We start from the raw sequence: 19904 nt of genomic DNA, 5'->3' as shown, positions 1-19904 counted from the left end.
TAAAACTGATGTTGGACAATTAAACTCTATGTATATAAACGAAATTCGTTAAGGCTGGTTCATTGAGAGAAAGCTTATTTTACAATGCTCCTGTGAAACGAGGCCCACGCCATGCATCATAAATGAAAGCACTTGTTTCCAAAGCTCAAATTATATCTCTCTTTTTACAGTTCTACTGGATGATGTTAATAAATGTTATGTTTATTATAATTTGAACGATCGTGGGGTCATGTGTCGTGTGATACAGTGTATTCGGAAAGTATTCAGACCCCTTCCCTTTTTCCACATTTTGTTACGTTACAGCCTTATTCTAAAATGGATTGCAAAAATGTTTTTGCTCATCAATACCCCATAATGACAAAGCAAAAACAGGTTTTTAGATTTTTTGCAAATGTATAAAAAAATGAAAAACAAAAACCTTATTTACGTAAGTATTCAAACACTTTGCTATGAGACTCGAAATTGAGCTCAGGTGCATCCTGTTTCCATTGATCATCCTTGAGATGTTTCTACAACTTGATTGGAGTCCACCTGTGGTAAATTCAATTGACTGGACATGATTTGGAAAGGCACACACCTGTCTATATAAGGTCCCACAGTTGACAGTGCATGTCAGAGAAAAAAACCAAGCCATGAGGTCGAAGGAATTGCCCATAGCGCTCCGAGACAGGATTGTGTCGAGGCACAGAGCTGGGGATGGGTACCAAAAAATGTCTGCAGCATTTAAGGTCCCCAAGAACACAGTGGCCTCCATCATTTTTAAATAGAAGAAGTTTGGAACCACCAAGGCTCTTCCTAGAGCTGGCCGCCCGGCCAATCTGAGCAATCGAGGGAGAAGGGCCTTGGTCAGGGTGGTGACCAAGAACCCTATGGTTACTCTGACAGAGCTCCAGAGGTCCTCTGTGGAGATGGGAGAACCTTCCAGAACGACAACCATCTCTGCAACACTCTACCAATCAGGCCTTTATTGTAGAGTGGCCAGACTGAAGACACTCCTCAATAAAAGCCACATGACAGCCCGCTTCGAGATTGCCAGAAGGCACCTAAAGGACTCTCAGACCATGAGAAACAAGATTCTCTGCTCTGATGAAACCAAGATTGAACTCTTTGGCCTGAATGCCAAGTGTCACGTCTGGAGGAAACCTGGCACCATCCCTACGCTGAAGCATGGTGGTGGCAGCATCATGCTGCTGGAATGTTTTTCAGCGGCAGGGACTGGTAGACTAGTCAGGGTCGAGGGGAAGGTGAACGGAGCAAAGTACAGAGAGATCCTTGATGAAAATCTGCTCGAGCGCTCAGGACCTCAGACTGGGGCGAAGGTTCACCTTCCAACAGGACAACGACCATAAGCACACAGCCAAGACAACACAGGAGTGGCTTCGGGACAAGTCTCTGAATGTCCTTGAGTGGCCCAGCCAGAGCCCGGACTTGAACCCGATCGAACATATCTGGAGAGACCTGAAAATAGCTGTTTAGCGACGCTCCCCATCCAACCTGACAGAGTTTGAGAGGATCTGCAGAGAAGAATGGGAGAAACTCCCCAAATACAGGTGTGACAAGCTTGTGGCGTTATACCCAAGAAGACTTGAGGCGGTAATCGCTGTCAAAGGTGCTTCAAGAAAGTACTGAGTAAAGGGTCTGAATACTTATGTAAATGTGATATTTCAGTTTTGTTTTTATATAAAATAAAATAAATCATGTTTTAGCTTTTGCATTATGGGGTATTGTGTGTAGATTGAGGGGGGGGAAAAACAATTTAATCAATTTTAGAGTAAGGCTGTAACGTACAAAATGTGGAAAAAGTCAAGGGGTCTGAATACTTTCCGAATGCACTGTATATTATAAAAATAAAGCGAACAGGATGGAATATGGAGAGAATTGCACCAAATTCTTTTTTAATCTTCAACATAGAAATGCTACTAAAAATAATTTACTGAAACTTGTTACAAATGACGGCGTCACCCGTGATTCACCTCACAATATTTTTAGAGAGGAAGCAAGGTACTTTATGCATATGTTTTCATTTCAGTCTCCATCTCTACTAAACAAAGTTAATATAAGGATATTTTTTCTATTAATAATGTAAAATGAACAGCTGTACAGAAAGACTCATGTGAAAGCCAAATTACAGAGAAGGAACTTCTTGTTTTAATTAAAGCCTTTACAGTGGCTTGCGAAAGTATTCACCCCCCCCCCGGCATTTTTCCTATTTTGTTGCCTTACAACCTGGAATTAAAATGGATTTTGGGGGGGGGTTGTATAATTTGATTTACACAACATGCCTACCACTTTGAAGATGCTAAATATTTTTTGGGTGAAACAAACAAGAAAACATGAGCGTGCATAACTATTCACCCCCCCCCCCCCAAAGTCAATACTTTGTAGAGCCACCTTATGCAACAATTACAGCTGCAAGTCTCTTGGGGTATGTCTCTATCAGCTTGGCACATCTAGCCACTGGATTTTTGCCCATTCTTCAAGGCAAAAATGCTCCAGCTCCTTCAAGTTGGATGGGTTCCGCTGGTGTACAGCAATCTTTAAGTCATACCACAGATTCTCAATTGGATTGAGTTCTGGGCTTTGACTAGGACATTCCAAGACATTTAAATGTTTCCCCTTAAACCACTCGAGTGTTGCTTTAGCAGTATGCTTAGGGTCATTGGCCTGCTGGAAGGTGAACCTCAGTCCCAGTCTCAAAGCTCTGGAAGACTGAAACAGGTTTCCCTCAAGAATTTCCCTGTATTTAGCGCCATCCATCATTCCTTCAATTCTGACCAGTTTCCCAGTCCCTGCCGATGAAAAACATCATCACAGCATGATGCTGCCACCACCATGCTTCACTGTGGGGATGGTGTTCTCGGGGTGATGAGAGGTGTTGGGTTTGCGCCAGACATAGCGTTTTCCTTGATGGCCAAAAAGCTGAATTTTAGTCTCATCTGACTAGAGTACCTCCTTCCATATGTTTGGGGAGTCTCCCACATGCCTTTTGGTGAACACCAAACGTGTTTGCTTATTTTTTTCTTTAAGCAATGGCCTTTTTCTGGCCACCCTTCCGTAAAACCGAGCTCTGTGGAGTGTACGGCTTAAAATGGTCCTATGGACAGATACTCCAATCTCCGCTGTGGAGCTTTGCAGCTCCTTCAGGGTTATCTTTGGTCTCTTTGTTGCCTCTCTGATGAATGCCCTCCTTGCCTGGTCCGTGAGTTTTGGTGGGCGGCCCTCTCTTTGCTGTTTTTTTGTGGTGCCATATTCTTTCCATTTTTAAATAATGGATTTAGTGGTGCTCTGTGGGATGTTCAAAGTTTCTGATATTTTTTATAACCCAACCCTGATCTGTACTTCTCCACGACCTTGGTCTTCATGGTGCCGCTTGCTTGGTGGTGCCCCTTGCTTAGTGGTGTTGCAGACTCTGGGGCCTTTCAGAACAGGTGTATATATACTGAGATCATGTGACAGATCATGTGACACTTAGATTGAACACTGGTGGACTTTATTTAACTAATTATGTGACTTCTGAAGGTAATTGGTTGCACCAGATCTTATTTAGGGGCTTCATAGCAAAGGGGGTGAACACATATGCACGCACCACTTTTCCGTTATTTATTTTTTATACTTTTTTTTAACAAGTTATTTTTTTAATTTCACTTCACCAATTTGGACTATTTTGTGTATGTCCATTACATGAAATCCAAATAAAAATCTATTTAATTTACAGGTTGTAATGCAACAAAATAGGAAAAACACCAAGGGGGATGAATACTTTTGCAAGGCACTGTAAGTCCAGGAAAACTCCAGGGCTGGATGGCATACCAGTTGAGGTATACCAAACATTTTTTGATGTACTCAGAGGACCGTTATTAGCATGTTTTAACCACTCCTATAAAAATGGTAGATTATCATATACTCAACAAGAAGGTCTGATTTTATTATTATTGAAACAGGACCCAAGTGTTAAATATAAAGATCCAGTCCATCAAAAAAATTGGAGACCCCTTACACTGCTGAAAAAATGATAGCAAAATGTATAGCGCATAGAATTAAAAAGGTATTCTCGGATATTATTAATCCTAATCAGACATGTTTTTTAAATGGACTGGGAAAAGTCTGGGAAACCAGGCCTGGTATTCATAGCTGACTTTGAAATGGCTTTTGATAAAGTACGACTGGAATTATATATAAATGCCTGGAAAATTTCAATTTTGGAGAATCTCTTATACAATGGGTTAAAGTTATGTATAGGAGCTAGGTGTAAAACAGTAAATAATGTCTACATCTCAGAAAGTATTAAACTGTCAAGAGGAGTAAAACAATGTTGTCCACTATCGGCATATCTATTTATTATAGCCATCGAAATGTTAGCTATTAAAATCAGATCTAACAATAATATCAAGCGGCTAGAAATCCAGGGCTTTTAAAACAAAGGTGTTATTGTACGCTGATGATTGTTTTCTTTTAAATCCACAATTTGGATCCCTCCATAGCCTCATAGAGGATCTAGATAATTTTTCTAACTTCTTTGGATTACAACCAAATTATGATAAATGCACTATATTACGTATTGGATCACAAAAAAATACAATTTTTACATTACTGTATAGTTTACCAATTAAATGGTCTGACGGCTATGTGGACATACTCTGTGTTCATATCACAAAATAAATAAATTATCTCATTACAATACATTTTAATAGAAAGTTAGCAAAAATAGATAAGATCTTGCTACCATGGAAAGGAAAATACCTGTCTATTTGTGGAAAAATCACCCTGATTAACTCTTTAGTATTATCCCAGTTTACCTATTTGCTTATGGCCTACACCTAGCAACTTGTTTTTAAAAATTATATGAGCAAACAATATTACATTTTATTTGGAACCAGACAAAATTAAACGGGCCTATTTATATAATTAATATGAATTTGGAGTGCAGAAATTATTAAATATTAAAGCATTAGACCTCTCACTAAAGGCTTCAGTCATACATAATCCAAACTGATTCTCCAGGAGATTGTTAAGAATGTCTCACCCCATGTTCAAGAATTGCCATTTTCCCCTTATTCAGATTAAAACCTCTCACTTTCGGTTATTTGAAAATAAAACAATCTCCAAAATATTGTTATTTTTAAAACAAGCCATAGAAAGTTGGTTGCTATTTCAGTTTAATCCACTAGAAAAGACTCAAATATATTAATTGATAAAAACAACTATATTTTTCGAGATAAATTAAATAAAAGTATAATCTTTGTAAATGATATCATAAATAGGATTAGTGGAGTTATGTCAGACATGCAGCTAACAAATATATGGAAATGTTTGCTCTACTCAAAATTATAACCAACTAATTGCAGCATTACTGCAAAAATGAAGAGGCAAGTGGATAGGGGAGAAAATAAGGAACCTGTCTGTCGCCCCAGCATTAAAGACCAAAATTGGTTTTAAAAGACTGTGATAAATAAAAAAGTATACCAGTTTAATTTAAGGACCAAAAAATGGACAGCTGTGCCAAATAGATTGCAGAATAGTTGGGAAGAGATTTTCGATGTACCGATTCCATGGCACATGGTTTATGAACTAATACACAAAATGAAGATGGATTCCAAAGTTAGAGTTTTTTTCATTTAAATTATTATACAAAAATCTTGGTTTTGGACAGGTGGCAGCTCCCATTACGTCTCTGTTGAAGGGGGGTCCGGTGCGCTTGCAGTGGTCAGCTGAGGCGGACAGGGCTTTTGGGAAACTGAAGGACCTGTTTACCTCGGCGCCGGTGTTGGCGCATCCGGATCCCGCTTTGCCTTTCCAGGTAGAGGTAGACGCGTCCGAGGCTGGTATTGGGGCCGTTCTTTTTTTATTCTAAGAAGCTCAGTCCGGCGGAGCGGAATTATGACGTAGGGGACAGGGAGCTGTTAGCCGTGGTACAGGCCCTAAAGGTGTGGAGGCATTGGCTTGAGGGGGCTCAACACCCTTTCCTCATTCTAACTGACCACCGTAACCTGGAATACATCCGGGCAGCTAGGAGACTGAATCCTCGCCAGGCCCGCTGGACTATGTTTCTAGCCCGGTTTGTGTTTAAAATCACTTACATCCCTGGGTCCCAGAACGGGAAGGCAGATGCCCTGTCTCGGCGATATGACACGGAGGAGAGGTCCGTTGAGCCCACTCCCATACTACCGAAGTCGTGTCTGGTTGCACCGGTGGTATGGGAGGTTGATGCCGAGATCGAGCGGGCGTTACGCACCGACCCAAGTCCTCCCCAGTGCCCTGTGGGTCGGACGTACGTTCCGCTCGAGGTACGCGATCGCCTCATTTATTGGGCTCATACGTCCCCCTCCTCTGGACATCCAGGTATCAGCCGGACAGTTCACTGCCTTAGCACTAAGTACTGGTGGCCAACGTTAGCCAGGGATGTGAGGATCTATGTCTCCTCCTGTTCGGTGTGTGCCCAGTGTAAGGCGCCCAGACATTTGCCCAGGGGTAAGCTACAACCCCTGCCCGTTCCACAACGACCCTGGTCCCACCTCTCGGTGGATTTTGTTACAGACCTTCCCCTCTCACAGGGGAATACCACCATCCTGGTCGTTGTGGATCGGTTCTCGAAGGCCTGTCGTCTCCTACCCATGCCGGGTCTACCTACTGCCCTACAGACCGCTGAGGCTCTGTTTACCCATGTCTTCCGGCATTACGGGGTACCCGAGGATATAGTGTCTGATCGAGGCCCCCAGTTCACCTCCAGAGTGTGGAGAGCGTATATGGAACGGTTGGGGGTTTCGGTGAGCCTTACCTCGGGTTACCACCCGGAGAGTAATGGGCAGGTTGAACGTGTCAACCAGGATGTGGGGAGGTTTCTGAGGTCTTATTGCCAGGGCCGGCCGGAGGAGTGGGCGAGATACGTTCCGTGGGCCGAGATGGCGCAGAACTCTCTCCGCCACTCCTCCACCCAACTAACCCCTTTCCAGTGTGTGTTAGGGTACCAGCCGGTTCTGGCACCTTGGCACGAGAGCCAGATCGAGGCCCCTGCGGTGGATGAGTGGGTGCGGCGCTCGGAGGAGACGTGGAACGCTGCCCACGTTCATCTGCAGCGGGCCATCCGTCGGCATAAGACGAGCGCCGATCTCCACCGCAGTGAGGGGCCTGTGTACGCACCTGGAGATCGAGTCTGGCTCTCGACCAGAAACCTGCCCCTCCGCCTGCCCTGCCGGAAGCTGGGTCGGCGGTTTGTGGGGCCATTTAAAGTCCTGAGGAGGTTGAACGAGGTGTGTTACAGGTTAGAACTGCCTATTGATTACAGGAATATTAACCCCTCGTTTCATGTGTCTCTCCTCAGGCCGGTGGTAGCTGGTCCACTCCAGGATTATGAGATAGAGGAGATTCCTCCGCCCCCGTTGGACATCGAGGGGGCTCCGGCGTACACTGTGAGGTCCATCCTTGATTCGAGACGCCGGATGGGGGGGTCTCCAATATCTCGTGGAGTGGGAGGGGTACGGCCCGGAGGAGCGGTGCTGGGTGCCGAGGAGGGACATATTAGACCTGTCCCTGCTGACCGAGTTCCATCGGGGTCATCCTACGCGCCCTGCTCCGCGTCGTCCTGGTCGTCCCCTAGGCCGGGATCGGCGCACGGCTGGAGCCGCGCGTCAAGGGGGGGGTACTGTCACGGTTTCGGCCGAGGCTGCTCCTTCTCCTTGTTCGGGCAGGCTTCGACGGTCGTCGTCCCCGGAGTACTAGCTACCACCGTTCGATGTTTCATGTTTGTTTGGTTTTGTCTAGTTGTACACCTGTCCCTTGTTAGTGTCTGATTTTGTTTCCTATTTAGTTATCGTGTGTTGGGTCAGGTGTTTTGTGTGATTGTTCATTGTCAAGCTGTTGCTCTGTTGTTTACTCTCGTGTTTGTTGTTTTACCGAGAGTCCGCACTGTGTGCGCTTTATTCATTTTTACGCACTGTGTGTGTTGTGCGTAATTTTGTACTTTGACTCCCGGTTGGGTTGGCTGTTCGCCTGTTTTGGTGCTGCATTTTTGGTTACTAAAGTCTGTTGACGAACGCCCGTGTTTCCTGCGCTTGATTCCTCACCGCATCCACACTCAACACCTGACAATAATGTGTATTTCTATCTGTTTTTTAAATCAAATTTTACTGCTGGCATGAGTTACTTGATCTGGAATAGAGTTCCATGTAGTCATGGCTCTATGTAGTACTGTGCACCTCCCATAGTCTGTTCTTGACTTGGGGACTGTGACGTAACCTCGAGTGGCATGTCTTGTGGGTGTCTTAGCTGTGTGCCAGTAGTTCAAACAGACAGCTTGGTGCATTCAACATGTCAATACCTCTCACAAATACAAGTAGTGAGGCCGCAAGGCCAGACGGATTACCAGGAGTGTACTCCGAGCATGTGCTGACCAACTTGCAAGTGTCTTCACTGACATTTTCAACCTGTCCCTGACTGAGTCTGTAATACCAACATGTTTCAAGCAGACCACCATAGTCCCTGCGCCCAAGAACACAGACCCGTAGCATTAACATCTGTAGCCATGAAGTGCTTTGAAAGGCTGGTCATGGCTCATATCAACACCATTATCCCAGAAACCCTAGACCCACTCCAATTTGTATACCGCCCCAACAGATCCACAGATGATGTAATCTCTATTGCACTCCACACTGCCCTTTCCCACCTGCGTGAGACATTTTGGGCAAAAAGGCAAACTCCACTCCATTGAATCAGATGGCTCATTCATCACAAAACCCACTGATATAGCAAACTACTTTAATTATTTTTTAATTGACAAGATTAGCAAACTTAGGCATGACATGCCAGCAACAAACGCTGACACTACACATTGACTACAGCTCAGCGTTCAATACCATCGCGCTCTCAAAGCTCATCACTAAGCTAAGGACCCTGGGACTAAACACCTACCTCTGCAACTGGATCCTGGACTTCCTGACGGGCCGTCCCCAGGTGGTAAGGGTAGGTAACAACACATCTGCCACGATGATCCTCAACATGGGGGCCACTCAAGGGTGCGGGCTCAGTTCCCTCCTGTACTCCCTGTTCACCCATGACTGCATGGCCAGGCATGACTCCAACACCATCATTACGTTTGCAGACGACACAACAGTGGTCGGCCTGATCACCGACAATGATGAGACAGCCTATATGGAGGAGGTCAGAGACCTGGCCGTGCGGTGCCAGGAGAACAACCTCTCCCTCAACGTGATCAAGACAAAGGAGATGATTGTGGACTACAGGAAAAGGAGGACCGAGCACACCCCCATTCTCATCGACTGGGCTGTAGTGGAGCAGGTTGAGAGCTTCAAGTTCCTTGGTGTCCACATCACCAACAAACTATCATGGTCCAAACACACCAAGACAGTCATGAAGAGGTCATGACAAAGCCTATTCCCCCTCAGGAGACTGAATAGATTTGGCATGGGTGCTCAGATCCTCAAAAACTTCTACAGTTGCACCATCGAGAGCATCCTGACTGGTTGCTTTACTGCCTGGTATGGCATCTCCTCGGCCTCTGACCGCAAGGCACTACAGAGGGTAGTGTGTATGGCCCAGTACATCACTGGGGCCAAGCTTCCTGCCATCCAGGACCTCTATTACAGGCAGTGTCAGAGGAAGGCCCTAAAAATTGTCAAAGACTCCAGCCACCCTAGTCATAGACTGTTCTCTCTGCTACCGCACGGCAAGCGCTACTGGAGTGCCAAGTCTAAGTCCAAAAGGCTTCTTAACAGCTTCTACCCCCAAGCCATAAGACTCCTGAACAGCTAATCAAATGGCTAACTATAGTCTCCTCAACTTGCTCAATCTCCACATTATTCATTAAAAATATTTATTTCAGGTTTTAGTAAATGATTTGTCCCAAATACAATGCTTTTAGTTTTTGAAATATTTATGACTAATTTATTCCTTGCCACCCATTCTGAAACTAAATGCAGCTCTTTGTTAAGTGTTGCTGTCATTTCAGTCTGTGTGGTAGCTGACGTGTACAGAGTTGAGTCATACATAGACACACTGGCTTTACTCAAGTGGCATGTCGTTAGTAAAGATTGAAAACAGTAAGGGGCATACACAGCTGCCGAGGGAATTCCTGATTCTACCTGGATTTTGTTGGAGAGGCTTCCATTAAAGAACGCCCTCTGTGTTCTGTTAGACAGGTAACTCTTCATCCACAATATAGCAGGGGGTGTAAAGCCCCCCTGGTAGCTCAGTTGGTAGAGCATGGTGCTTGCAACACCAGGGTTGTGGGTTCGATTCCCACGGGGGCCAGTATGAAAATGTATAGACTCACTAACTGTAAGTCGCTCTGGATAAGAGTGTCTGCTAAATGATTAAAACTTTTTTTTTTTTTTATGTAAATAAGACATACGTTTTTTCAGCAACAGACTATGATCGATAATCTCAAAAGCCACACTGAAGTGTAACAAAACATCCCCCACAATCGTTTTTTTCATCAGTTTCTCTCAGCCAATCATCAGTAATTTGTGTCAGTGCTGTGCTTGTTGAATGTCCTTCCCTATAAGCGTGCTGAAAGTCTGTTGTCAATTTGTTTACTGTAAAATAGCATTTTATCTGGTCAAACACCATTTTTTTCAAACCTTTACTAAGGGTTGGTAACAGGCTGATTGGTCAGCTATTTGAGCCAGTTAAGGGGGCTTTACTATTCTTAGGTAGGGGAATAACTTTTGTTTCCATCCAGGCCTGAGGACACACACTTTCTAGTAAGCTTAAATCGAATATATTGCAAATAGGAGTAGCTGTATCGTCCGCTATTATCCTCAGTAATTTTCCATCCAAGTTGTCAGGCCCCGGTGGCTTGTCATTGTTGATCGACAATAATATTTTTTCACCTCTTCCTCACTTACTTTACGGAATTCAAAATTACAATGTTTGTCTTTCATAATTTGGTCAGATATACTTGGATGTGTAGAGTCAGCATTTGTTGCTGGCATGTTATGCCTAAGTTTGCAAATCTTGCCAATGAAAAAATAATTAAAGTATTTGGCAATATCAGTGGGTTTTGTGATGAATGAGCAGTTTGATTCAATGTATGATGGAGTGGGGTTTACCTTTTTGCCCAAAATGTCATTTAAGGTGCACCAAAGCTTTTTACAATCATTCTTTATGTGATTCATCTTTGTTTCATAGTGTAGTTTCTTCTTTTTATTCAGTTTAATCACATGATTTCTCAATTAGCTGCATGTTCAACAAATCTATTTGCATCATCCCTCTCAACCATACCATTTTTTCAATTCCTCATCAGTCCACTGGGATTTAACCGTTTTTACAGTCATTTTCTTAATGGGTGCATGCTTATTAGTGTGAACGCATCAGCTTGTCCGAAACACCCTAACACAGGCGGGAGGCATAAAATGAACAGACCAGAGGCAGTGGTGCTGGTTCCTTTTCTTTTTGTATTGTTTACCAAACGGGTCTTCTTTCGCCCAACAAAATAACTCCAGTACAGGGTAATGTCCAACGCTGAGACACCAGCGTAACAAAACAAAAAAACATAAACTAAGCCGTTGACCAAAAGGCCATGGCCAAAAAGGGAAAGCAAAACAAAAAACGGCTAATCCTATCTTTAGACTATCGTCTACACATTATAGTTACAGGAGGAATGCTTCTCTCTACCTATAGCCTAAATTGGTTAACAAAGAGACAGGGTGCCCCAGTCAAAGACGCTTTCTCTGAGGTAGGCAATCCGACGTCCTCACATGAACATGTCTCTACTCCCAATTCTCCCCTCAGCTCCTCTCCTGGCACACTTATATAGAGTAAGACACAAAGCAATTAGTGGCTCCAGCTGTGTACTAATTGGCTTGACACTGAGTACCTATCCCCTGAGGAGGGTGCTGTCGTGTCGTCTTCCTCCGGCTGGTCACTGAACTCTCACATAAGCAATTTCCTAAATGTGTCAAGTGCAGCGTCTGGTTGCTCGTCATTACATACAACAAATATTCTTCACATCAACAACAAAGGAATCACTACAAAACTTATTGTATGACCTCTTATACACTATATTAGGACCAGCCTTTGGAACTTTGGTTTTCCTAGATATGGCTACTATATTGTGATCACTACATCCTATGGATTTGGATACTGCTTTCAAACAAATTTCTGCAGCATTAGTAAAGATATGATCAATACATGTTGAGGATTTCATTCCTGAACTGTTTGTAACTACCCTGGTAGGTTGATTGATAACCTGAACCAGGTTGCAGTCACTAGTTACAGTTTGAAGCTTTCTCTTGAGTGGACAGCCTGATGAAAGCCAGTCAATATTTAAATCACCCAGAAAGTATACCTCTCTATTGATATCACATATTTTATCAAGCATTTCACACGTTATCCAGATACTGACTTGGTGGTCTATAGCAGCTTCCCACCAGAATGGGCTTTAGGTGAGGCAGATGAACCTGTAGCCATATTACTTCAACAGTATTTAACCTGAGATCCTCTCTAAGTTTTACAGGAATGTGGTTCTGAATATAGACCGCAACACCGCCCCCGTTGTCATTTCTGTATTTTCTGCAAATGTTATAACCTTGTATTGCTACCACTGTATCATCAATGGTATTCTCTAAGTGAGTTTCAGAGATTGTCAGAATATGAATGTCATATGTTACTAGCAAATGATTGATTTCATGAACCTTGTTTCTTAAGCTACATATGTTAACGTGGGTTATTTATAACACTTTTCTGGAATGCTTAATTATTTTTCTTGCTTTACTGGGAAGCTTAGCAGAGGTAGACATACTCTGGTTATTTTTCTTATTGCAGGGTGAGCTGCACACAGTGGACTCCTACTAGGGCACACCACCTCAGTGCTAACAGTATTACTCTGGTTCATATGCATATAAGTACTGCATACAATAGCTGTAGGATCAGTTATGGAGGGCTAAAAGTCTGCTGAACCGTTCAATGCCACGATTTAGGGAGGGCAGAGGGTCAGATATTATGGGGCATTTGTTGGTGTCAAGTAGAGACCCAATCAGTTCTTTAAAATAAATCTTCAGGTGTTCTGAGCTGCCCTTCATTATGTCATTTGACCCCACATGAACCATGAAAGTATCAGCCCCCGGTGACTGACTCACAGCCTTGGGAATCAACCTGGTGATATCCTGAACTTTTGCCCCAGGTAAACACAAAGTCTTTGCCCCAGGTACAGATATATGCCTCACCATTGAACTCCCTATCACAATCACCAGAATGATCCGGCCTCTGCCTATAAAAACATTTATAACTGATGGGATACACAAGCTACATTCCTTGCCAAATGACGACAGTTTTATCACAAATTCTAAATGGACTGGTTGACTGAAGTAGGGAAATATGTTTTCCAACAATGAGCTGCAGTTTTGGAATAATTGCATAATTTACCGTTTACAGGCTACTTTGCAGTTGTCACTAGTTACCAAAGCCACAAAGTCAAAATTGGCTATATCGTAAAAATGCATGTTTTTATTAATTTATTTGCTTTTTGGTCTTAATTTAAGGTTAGGATCAGGCATAAAATTAACAGTGTGGTTAAGGTTAGCGTTAAGGGTTAGGTTTGAAATCAGATTTTAAAAAGCGAAATTGTAGAAAGAGGCAGGGTTAATGGCTTTGTGGCTGTGGTAACTAACGTTAGTGACGACCCGACTTTGCGAACTGCTGTTGGCATTTAGAATTGGTTAGCCTAGGCTACTACCCCCCTAAACATAGACAGGTTCCACGCTGACAGCGTACTTTCATCAGAATCATTAAGCCTAGGCCTACTCACCAAACAGATGTCGTGGCCATAATTCATCCCCATGCAGTGTTCAATGTAGAATTGTTAATCCATTTAGAAAATTCCAAGGAACACGCATAATTAACTAAATCAAACATCTGTACATCGAAAATAAGACATCTTTCGGTTTGTAACCTTGAAAAATATCGCTCTTTGAGAATAACTGTTCCAGATGCAAATGCAAATCACTTCGCACTATTCTGTTATATTTTATATTTTTTCTATAAAATATACTGAACAAAAAATATAAACGCAACATGCAACAATTTCAAAGACTTTACTGAGTTACAGTTCATATAAGGTAATCAGTCAATTGAAATTAATTAGGCCCTAATCTCTGGATTTCACATGACTTGGTCAGATACCTTAAAAAAAAGGTAGGGGCGTGACCACCATTTGCGTCATGCAGCACAACACATCTCCTTCACATAGAGTTGATCAGACTGTTGATTGTGGCCTGTGGAATGTTGTCTCAAACCTCTTCAATGGCTGTGCAATGTTGCTGGATATTGGCGGGAACTGGAACACGCTGTCGTACATGTCGATCCAGAGCATCCCAAACATGCTCAATGGGTGACATCTCTGGTGAGTATGCAGGTCATGAAAGAACTGGGACATTTTCAGCTTCCAGGAATTGAATACAGATCCTTGCGACATGGGGCCGTGCCTTATCATGCTGAAACATTAGGTAATGGTGGCAGATGAATGGCACGAAAATGAGCCTTTTATTCTCCCCAGCACAAGGTGCACCTGTATATTGATCATGCTATTCAATGAGCTTCTTGATATGCCACACCTGTCAAGTGGATGGAATATATTGGCAAAGGAAAAATGCTCACTAACAGGGATGTAAACAAATTTGTGCACAACATTTGAGAGAAATAAGCTTGTTGTGCGTATGGAACATTTCTGGGATCTTCTATTTCAACTCATGAAACATGGGACCAACACTTTACATGTTGCATTTATATTTTTGTTCAGTTTAGGTGTCTTGAATGTGATAAGGGCTCTGGAAATAAGAGCGTCTTGTCTGCTAAATTAACAAAACAAGGTTATGCCATTGCACAGCCATAGGCTTATACAAGCAAGCGTCACATTAATGAGGTTACTACCTTTTTGAAGATTGTGTTCCAAGATATAATATAATCAGTTGATATTAGAGTTTCAATAAATTAATCTTAAATGGCCCTTGTTTTTTTATTGACTGAATGTATATGAGGCAATTTAACAATTTAGGATTTGTTATCTGTAATGGTAATGATACATTAGGCATTGTTGTTCACTGTTGGCATATAGATAAATGCGCACATATTTTTCTCCTGTGCCACCCTTGTTCTAGTCATGCAGGTACAGTCAAAAAAGGTAAAATGCCGTCTGGATTACTGCAACTCGCTGTTGGCTGGGCTCCCTGCCTGTGCCATTAAACCCCTACAACTCATCCAGAATGCCGCAGCCCGTCTGGTGTTCAACCTTCCCAAGTTCTCTCACGTCACCCCGCTCCTCCGCACACTCCACTGGCTTCCAGTTGAAGCTCGCATCTGCTACAAGACCATGGTGCTTGCCTACGGAGCTGTGAGGGGAACGGCACCTCCGTACCTTCAGGCTCTGATCAGTCCCTACACCCAAACGAGGGCACTGCGTTCATCCACCTCTGGCCTGCTGGCTTCCCTACCTCTGCGGAAGCATAGTTCCCGCTCAGCCCAGTCAAAACTGTTCGCTGCTCTGGCACCCCAATGGTGGAACAAGCTCCCTCACGACGCCAGGACAGCGGAGTCACTCACCACCTTCCGGAGACATTTGAAACCCCACCTCTTTAAGGAATACCTGGGATAGGATAAAGTAATCCCCCCCCCCCCTTTACTCCAACCCCCCCCCCCCCCCCCCCCCCCCCAAAAAAAAAAAAAAAAACATTGTAAAGTGGTTATCCCACTGGCTATAGGGTGAATGCACCTATTTGTAAGTCGCTCTGGATAAGAGCGTCTGCTAAATGACGTAAATGTAAAATGTAAATGTAAAATGTAAATGTGAAGCATTTCTCTAAGCAGCAATTGTGTGTAATCTTCCCACATTGAATGCAATGTATTCACTTAGGCATCATGTATTGTGACGGCTCTCTTTTCGCAACACCATACCTGATTTACGGTTAACGGCTGATACCAGGCTGAAGCTGCAAGTAAAGTTGAGAAATACCCATAGACTTCAGTCACCGCATAATAGAAAAAACCCGCCCTATTTTGGAGATTTCGCAATTTGGGTTTTCCGTGGAGGGGAGGAGTTGAACTTTCTGGTACATGATTCACTTCCTTCATCATGGCAGTACGCAGAGCATTATTTATTTCCTTAAATTTAAATATGTTGTCGTAGCACTTAGCCTGTACCTATAAGCCAATAATGCAGCTTATGTTGAAGTCTAGAAGAAAGAATGGTGTCTGATTGAGGTATCGAATAGCCTGCTGAAAGAAGTATTTCTTTGGTGGCTTTATCTACTCCTAAATCCAACAACACAATGCGAGGAGTGTTATTTAACTTAAATTACCAGTGGTACCTGGGAGATCGCAAGGGGGGCTCGCGGTGAATTGCATATCAAGATACCTCAAAGTAGTTTACGACGGCTGGCAGTCATTTGTCAAACGGACAGGTACGTTTTATGTGTAATAGGCTATACTCTGTAGCCTACTGCCTAGATAATCTTGAGGGTGCTCGACTGTGTTTTAATTGGAAGGATTCCCAAGACCGTGTGGTTGCCGTTTTCCATATGATTTACTGACACGTGCTGAATGGTCCAGTAAATCAAGCCCGGTACTGGCACGGCCGCCGTGTCCCTCGTTCCTCTCTGATCATAAATTTGTCTGACTCAACTGCAGCCGGCTGTCACCTCACCCTACAATAGCCACTCTGCCCTACACGGCGTGTCACCTCTGGTCGCAGTCTTCAGCGCTACAGAGGGAACCGGTGGATTTGTGGAGATGTAAGTATTACCACATTGTGCTCTGTTGCCGTTTATTACCTATTGTGCACTGTTGCTGTACTAGTTGCATGTATAGACAATAGCTTTCCTTTTATTCACTCTCAGCCTATAATCCAAACAATTCAAGCAATAATGCTTTTCCCATACAGTGCAAGCAGAGAAATCTCTATACATCTATTGTAATTAATTTATGCGTTTTCATACAGTTTGTCAGTTTTGACAGAAAGACCCTCCTCTTCTCCATCAGATTGTGATTGGACCTGGTTAAGCAAATGACAGACTGAGACATTGGCGTTTGTCTCGCTGTTGTCTGAGCTTGCTAGAGGACACAGGAAGAGTGCAATATCGATTATAGCAGATAATTAGATTTTCTTTCAGACATGAGTGCTCTTTTGTGGAAGCAGAATCAATTAATTTAAGATATAGATGCAAGTCCCGTTTTAAGTAATTTCGTGATTCATTAGAAAACTTCTCCCTATCATCCTGTGGTTGAATGATAATGAGAAATTCTAAGGCTAATTCAGGCAGTATAAGCGATGTTTCCAGAAAATTGGCTACTAAAGCAGTCATTTGTGACACTCAGATAAGCAGAAAGAAGATAGTGGTTTTTAGTTAAATTAGCCTAAGTAGCCTAACCTTAAATTAAAATGCTGTTGTGTCCAATATTGTATTGTACATCAAATTAAGTAGCCTAACTTTATTTTGCACAAGTCAGCTTATGTTACATTTGAGCAGAAACTAAAGTGAATATAAAGGGAGAGTTGAAAGAGATGGTTCACCCAAATTACATTTTAGTCATTTAGCAGACGCTCTTATTCAGAGCGACTTACAGTTAATGAGTGCATACATTTTTCATACTGGCCCCCCGTGGGAATCGAACCCACAACCCTGGCGTTGCAAGCGCCATGCTCTACCAACTGAGCTACAGGAGGCCTACATATAGGTTTCCTTACCCTGTTTATAGACTGCTTACAGGGTAAGAAAACCAATATGTAATTTGGTTGAACTATCCCTTTAAGATAAACATCTGTTTTCAGATTACACATCTGTGTGAGTTTAGTGTTCTTTTTGTTTTTCATGTTACGTACAGCGTCAGTGTATCTGTGTTTATATTTGACCATGTTTTGTGCCTTACATTTACATTTACGTCATTTAGCAGACACTCTTATCCAGAGCGACTTACAAATTGGTGCATTCACCTTATAGCCAGTGGGATAACCACTTTACAATGTTTTTTTTTCTTCTGTTTTTTTATTTTTATTTTTATATATATTTATACTTTTATTGTGTTTTTTTTTGTCATTCTTTTTTTTTGGGGGGGGGGGGGTTGGGGTAAGGGGGGGGGGGGGTAGAATGATTAATTTATCCTATCCCAGGTATTCCTTAAAGAGGTGGGGTTTCAAATGTCTCCGGAAGGTGGTGAGTGACTCCGCTGTCCTGGCATCGTGAGGGAGCTTGTTCCACCATTGGGGTGCCAGAGCAGCGAACAGTTTTGACTGGGCTGAGTGGGAACTATGCTTCTGCAGAGGTAGGGGAGCCAGCAGGCCAGAGGTGGATGAACGCAATGCCCTCGTTTGGGTGTAGGGACTGATCAGAGCCTGAAGGTACAGAGGTGCCGTTCCCCTCACAGCTTCGTAGGCAAGCACCATGGTCTTGTAGCAGATGCGAGCTTCAACTGGAAGCCAGTGGAGTGTGCGGAGGAGCGGGGTGACGTGAGAGAACTTGGGAAGGTTGAACACCAGACGGGCTGCAGCATTCTGGATGAGTTGTAGGGGTTTAATGGCACAGGCAGGGAGCCCAGCCAACAGCGAGTTGCAGTAATCCAGACGGGAGATGACAAGTGCCTGGATTAGGACCTGTGCCGCTTCCTGTGTATGGCAGGGTTGTACTCTCCGAATGTTGTAGAGCATGAACCTACAGGATCGGGTCACCGCCTTGATGTTAGCGGAGAACGACAGGGTGTTGTCCAGGGTCACGCCAAGGCTCTTCGCACTCAGGGAGGAGGACACAACAGAGTTGTCAACCGTGATGGCGAGATCATGGAACAGGCAGTCCTTCCCCGGGAGGAAGAGCAGCTCCGTCTTGCCAAGGTTCAGCTTGAGGTGGTGATCCGTCATCCATACTGATATGTATGCCCAGCTCGGAGAGGGTGGAGAGGAGGATCTGATGGTTCACAGTATCAAAGGCAGCAGACAGGTCTAGAAGGACAAGAGGAGAGAGAGTTAGCTTTAGTAGTGCGGAGAGCCTCCGTGACACAGAGAAGAGCAGTCTCAGTTGAATGACCAGTCTTGAAACCTGACTGGTTTGGATCAAGAAGGTCATTCTGAGAGAGATAGCAAGAGAGTTGGCTAAAGACGGCACGCTCAATAGTTTTGGAGAGAAAAGAAAGAAGGGATACTGGTCTGTAGTTGTTGACATCAGAGGGATCGAGTGTTGGTTTTTTGAGAAGGGGTGCAACTCTCGCTCTCTTGAAGACGGAAGGGACATAGCCAGCGGTCAAGGATGAGTTGATCAGTCACCGGAGATGGTCTGGAGAAGAGAGGAGGGGATAGGGTCAAGCGGGCAGGTTGTTGGGCGGCCTGCCGTCACAAGTCGCAAGATTTTATCTGGAGAGAGAGGGGAGACAGAAGTCAAAGCATAGGGTAGGGCAGTGTGAGCAGGACCAGGAGTGTCATTTGACTTAACAAACGAGGATCGGATGTCGTCAACCTTCTTTTCAAAATGGTTGACGAAGTCATCCACAGAGAGGGGGGGGGGGGGGGGTGGATTCAGCAGGGAGGAGAATGTGGCAAAGAGCTTCCTAGGGTTAGAGGCAGATGCTTGGAATTTAGAGTGGTAGAAAGTGGCCTTAGCAGCAGAAACAGATGAAGAAAATGTAGAGAGGAGGGAGTGAAAAGATGCCAGGTCCGCAGGGAGTCTAGTTTTCTTCCATTTCCGCTCAGCTGCCCGGAGCTCTGTTCTGTGAGCTCGCAATGAGTCATCAAGCCACGGAGCTGGAGGGGAGGACCGAGCCGGCCGGGAGGATAGGGGACATAGAGAGTCAAAGGATGCAGAAAGGGAGGAGAGGAGGGTTGAGGAGGCAGAATCAGGAGATTGGAGGGAGAAGGATTGAGCAGAGGGAAGAGATGATAGGATGGAAGAGGAGAGAGTAGCGGGAGAGAGAGAGCG

The 19904-nt window shown here is 43.9% G+C and overlaps 1 protein-coding gene across 2 annotated transcripts in view; it reads left to right on the top strand.

The window, feature by feature from the left end:
* LOC311102176 (interleukin-1 receptor accessory protein-like) overlaps positions 1 to 19904 on the top strand; it is a 68013-nt gene that overhangs the window by 12568 nt on the left and 35541 nt on the right. The window contains exon 4 of one of the 2 annotated variants that reach the window (XM_084143424.1): positions 16633 to 16736. The exons of the other annotated variant lie outside the window; for it this stretch is intronic. Coding sequence (XP_083999550.1) covers positions 16735 to 16736 — 2 coding nt within the window. The 5' untranslated portion in view covers positions 16633 to 16734. The remainder of the gene's footprint in view (positions 1 to 16632; positions 16737 to 19904) is intronic. 2 annotated transcript variants of the gene reach the window in all.

The sequence above is a fragment of the Coregonus lavaretus genome, assembly GCF_964263955.1.
Source record: "Coregonus lavaretus genome assembly, chromosome: 26".
Lineage (NCBI taxonomy): Eukaryota > Metazoa > Chordata > Actinopteri > Salmoniformes > Salmonidae > Coregonus > Coregonus lavaretus.
The sequence above is the reverse complement of the archived record's forward strand: the minus strand, read 5'-3'. Positions and strand labels throughout refer to the sequence as shown.